General features: G+C 41.3%; 1 protein-coding gene across 1 annotated transcript; it reads right to left on the bottom strand.

The window, feature by feature from the left end:
- Positions 1 to 1,452: 1,452 nt before the first annotated feature.
- LOC108095089 (cell division cycle 7-related protein kinase) lies at positions 1,453 to 3,927 on the bottom strand. Its single transcript, XM_017196025.2, has one exon. The coding sequence runs from the start codon at positions 3,641 to 3,643 to the stop codon at positions 1,652 to 1,654; it is 1,992 nt and encodes a 663-aa protein (XP_017051514.1). The 5' UTR covers positions 3,644 to 3,927; the 3' UTR covers positions 1,453 to 1,651.
- Positions 3,928 to 4,733: the final 806 nt, after the last annotated feature.

Genomic DNA, 4,733 nt, shown 5'->3' on the forward strand with positions numbered 1-4,733 from the left:
ACCTAAAGAAATGAAGCTGTGGCTTAAATTAAAAAAGGTTCTCTGTTAAAACTGTAATTTTATTATTTTTTCTTTTTGTGGAATCTATTTTTTATTATTTTTCTAAGTGTTCTTGTGTTTCTGCGTGTAAGAATAGGTGTGGCGGTGTGCGTGTCAGTATGTGGGTGTGACTGCCGTGGCGCAGTTGTTATTGGCCAAAAGAGCTGGCCATACTGATCCCAACGAAGCGTCTAAAAGCCTTTTGTGCCTTCTGTCGTTGGAATGATGAACACTGGTGACTAAGGGCCAAAAGATGTTAAACAACGGACTTTGGCTTACCTTCTCTAGTTTTCTTTGTGTGAAAATAATTTTCCCACTCCTCTTAGATGTATTATTTATTTTTCACAAGCAGTATTAATTCCAAAAAAATAACGATTCCAATTTATGGAAACATAAATATTTGCACATTTTATATTTTTGTAATCTCGGCACGGAATCATTTGCGACCGTTTATCCTGCGGCCTAAAAGCACACAATGAAATATGCTGAATTTGGTTTTGGCATGAAAAACTACTGCATGCTTTTGGGTGCAACAATTTTTCTCTCCGATAAAAATGGAGAGGGAAAACTTTTTAATAAACTATTTTGCTGCGTCGACAGCTGGAACTTTCCTTACTTGGTGACTTGCCAGCACCCGAAAAATTTCTCCTTTAACACATACATATACGTATAGATATGCAGATAGAAATCAGATTTCTTTTCTGGGGCACAGAATGAAATTGTCAACATAATTCGCAGTGAGCCATGAATTTTTTGCTGCCGACCGACAAAAACAAATGCCAAAAAGGGAAAAATTATTCAACCGAAAGCAAAAATTCCCATAACCTTTCCGTGCAACAACAAAGTAAAATTTGTTGTAAGCGTCAATAATGCAAATTGATAACGCAGGGGGGAAAATATTCCTTTGGGCAGGGCTCGTAAAACCAATTGGGAAAATGGCTGTCGGGTAAAATGTTTAAAAGAAATGGGAAACACGATTGTCACAAGATATTTTTAAGGCAGAAATCGAAGGTGAGAAGGGTTTTGCAAACATACAAAACGATAAAATTAATGGGAGTAATTGAAAAAAAGAAAAGGTAAAGGAAAGGCATTTCGAATAGTCTTTTCTTGACATTGTGTAAAAAACAAAGTTCTTTAAAATTCAACAATATAAAAATTCTTAGCAAAGCAAAGTAAAACAACACAAGTAATTATATAAATATTTTTTTTTAATAAATTACTTTAAACATTGGAAACAAATTTTTATGAAGGGGTATTAAAATTTAGATTGTCCCATTTTCAGAGTAAATAAAACAAAATGTACAAAGGGAGCAATCAAATCAATGGGATACCATGAAAATAATTGAAAAAGAAAGATACCACAAAGGATGTAGGTGCCTTGATTAATTTAAAATCAACAAAAACATAAACATGCCCAGTATTTCGGATGTAAATTTCGTAAAAATTTTTCATCTCCCTTGTTTTTAATTTTTTTTTGATTGTGCACAATACAATTTTTTCTGCCCCAAATTGGTTGAGGGAAGGCTTTTCTTTTTTTCTCTCTATTTCTTTTGGTGGCCAGGACTCAAGTCGAAACCAAAGAATATATAAAACAAACATCGTCGGTCTGGAATCAAACATTACCCGCTGCCTGGGAAGCAGTGGTAACCAGTTCAATGGGATAGGATACGAATGCCTTTAGAGTTCTGGCCGCCGCCGATGGAAGTGTTTCCCTGGGCCGCAAGTGCTGCTGATGTTGCAACACGTGCTGCTGCTGATGTAGCGGCACTCCCGGCGTAATCCGATGCTGATCGCCGAAGAACGGATGCTTCAAAGCCTCCTCGGCGGTAATTCGCTTTTGGGGATTCACCTCCAGCAGGCGGGACAACAAATCGTATGCATTTGCGGGAAACATGTCCAGGCCATCGTAGTTCTCCAAATGGTGACCACTATTGTGGCACAGGCAATTGAAAGTGGGCTGTTCACAGCTGCGGCACATTTCGGTGCTGCCATCGGGCCTGCGATATTTCCGATGAATTTCGGGGGCCAGGAAAAAGTCCGCGTGCCGAAACCTCATGCAGACCCGCCGCAAATCCAAGGTATTCACCTTTTGCGCCAGTAAAATCAGCCTGTCCAGCATGAAGGCAGTTTTGCGCACCGGCATATCGCCAAATAAATTGATGATTTCCGCCAGGGCAGCGCAATCGTGGGGAGCCTTGAAAAATGGATGCACAGCCGATAGCAAAGATAGCATTATCACACCAGCAGCCCAAATATCCACCGCAGTGGTTTGATGGGGATACCGGAGGAGCACCTCCGGCGGTCGATATCCTGGCGTTCCGGCTCGCGAGGCATGCGTATCCTTCTTCAAACTGTTGGCAGCTATCACATAATTGTTGGGATCCACATTGGGGCCCATGAGTCGCAGGCGATTGAGCAATCTCAAGGTGTCTGCCCTTTGATTGGCCACGTCCCTCTTGGTCAAGTGGACACCAGCCTGCTCGCGGAGCTTCTGGATGCAGGGAGGTCCTGCCGGGTTGTAATCTACACCGCCTCCACCCGATGCCCGCATCCTTCGAAGCGCCATGAAATCGTCGTCCTCCGCTTGAGCGGAATTTCCATCCGGCAGCATTAGCCTTCGTCCGTTTTCCATGTCCCTCAGAAAACTGAATCCTTCCGGGGAGCTGAGTTCGTTTGAAGTCATAATACTGCCATCAGCGGCGATCCTTTGAGCCAAACCGAAATCGCAGAGCAAAAACTTCCCCGTTCGGCGGTTGAATAAAATATTACTCGGTTTCACATCACGATGGATAACATTGAATTTGTGGACATGTCGGAGGGCGATGAGCAGGTTCCTCAAGTAATCCCGAATCTCTTGAAGGCTTAGACTCCTGTAAATGTCGTGGAATCGATCATGAGTCATGTAGGGCAACACAAAGGCCACATTCTCATTGTATCTGATGCAGCAGTTAATGCCAATGACGTTGTCCACTCCGCCAATGCGAAACATGCACTCCAACTCACGGAGGATTCGCTCCGGATGATTTGTGGGATTGTGATGTTTGATGGCGAATCTTCTTCTCTGGGTTTCCGACAAACACCTTTCCCGCTGCAGAGTTCCCAGCAGAACTGAGCTGAAGGTTCCACTGCCAATGCGACAATGAACATCGAAGATCTTGTTGATCTCCGGAATGCTCTTCTGCAATTCCGTCAATGCCTCCTCGTTTTTATCTACTGCTTGCGCGTTTTTCAGCTCCATGGCATTTATTTCTTTGTTGGCATTTCTACGATTGATTTTGGCTAGCTTATCCGTGAGATCGACAGAGGTTTGCGGTAAAACACTATGTTGATGATGATGATGAGTTGCAGAGACGGATGGCTGAGTTCCAGAAGTCATCATAACTTGCTTGTCATTGTAGTACTGCCTTCTTTGATAACTGCTCAAGGAGTTCTTCCTTGTCGATTCGATCCTTTGAACAGCACTGCCCACATTGGTCGAGGACTTCTCCTGGACCCCCATCCTCAAGCCATATAGAGATTTCGACACCATCTGCTGATTGTGATGATGATGATGATGATGCATGTCCTTCTTGTCCATTTCATCAATTAGAATTTTCGTAAACATCGGCACCACCCATTAACAGTTCGGTGTCTTAACAAACGGGGCACAAATTGTTCCTTTCTTAACTGGGCTAAGATCTTTTGGTGCCGCTCTTCGTGTCTTGAATTTTATTTGGATTTTCGTTTTCGGGTTCGAGCGCTTTTAATCTGGAGCGCCAAACCGCGATGTAAACACAATAATTTCGAATGTATCGGAGGTGTTTGTGTTCGAATTTTGTGCTGACAAGTTACTAAATAAGAAAAACGATGTATTTGTGTTTTTTTCGAATCATACTTTGACAGCAAAGGCGAACCTTTTGATTTTTTAAGAAAAGGTTTCTTAAACTAAAAAAGCATTAAGTTGAGAGCTGGTCACTTTAACCCTTTCATGCCCACTGTTGCCTACAGGCAACATTGACTTTTGAAGTTTAAATCGGTTACGATTCAAAATTTTTGTGGATTTTTTTTATAGGCGATTCCCCTTATTAATGTTGTTTAATTTTTGGTAATTTTGGCGAATGCAGCTGCAGCGTGTGCTGAGTTATCACTTATGATTCGAAGCGACCACAGCTGCCGAAAAATTTTACCAAAAGTGTCCGTGCAAATAGTGCGATTAACTAAAATTAGTGACAAATACTAATAAAATAAGTACGTACATATCTTTAAAACAGGTAAGACTATGATAAAAGTATAAAGTTGGGCTTGAAAATTGGTTTATAAAGAGTGTGGATTTTTTTAAAGGCCTAAAGGCAACATTGCAGTAAGGACATACCAAAGGACTTAGAGTATCGAAAATCGATATGAACGTTACTTGGGGTTCCTATTAATCATTTATGGCGTTAAATATTTTCTATGTGTCCCCAGATTAATTTGGGCATGAAAGGGTTAAATAAATGCCTTATTAAATCGTCTTTAGTTTGCCGACTTTTTGGACTTGAAGCAATAAAACCTCTTTTTTCAGACACCTTTTTTGTGTCTTAGCCATTTATATTTATGGCAGGCGACTCACTTACTAGCTCTTCATATTTCGCTAGTTCCCAACTCCATTCATTTCCGAATATATGGAAAAAGTTCCTGGGAAACCCTCTACCAGATGTTGCCTTTGTTGAGTTTGA

This window comes from Drosophila ficusphila, unplaced genomic scaffold, assembly GCF_018152265.1.
Source record: "Drosophila ficusphila isolate 14025-0441.05 unplaced genomic scaffold, ASM1815226v1 contig_127, whole genome shotgun sequence".
Classification (NCBI taxonomy): Eukaryota; Metazoa; Arthropoda; class Insecta; order Diptera; family Drosophilidae; genus Drosophila; species Drosophila ficusphila.

What these genes read in the sequence shown, in the direction of transcription:
- LOC108095089 (XM_017196025.2), bottom strand. Translation starts at nt 3,643, where the DNA reads ATGTTTACGAAAATTCTAATTGATGAAATGGACAAGAAGGACATGCAT.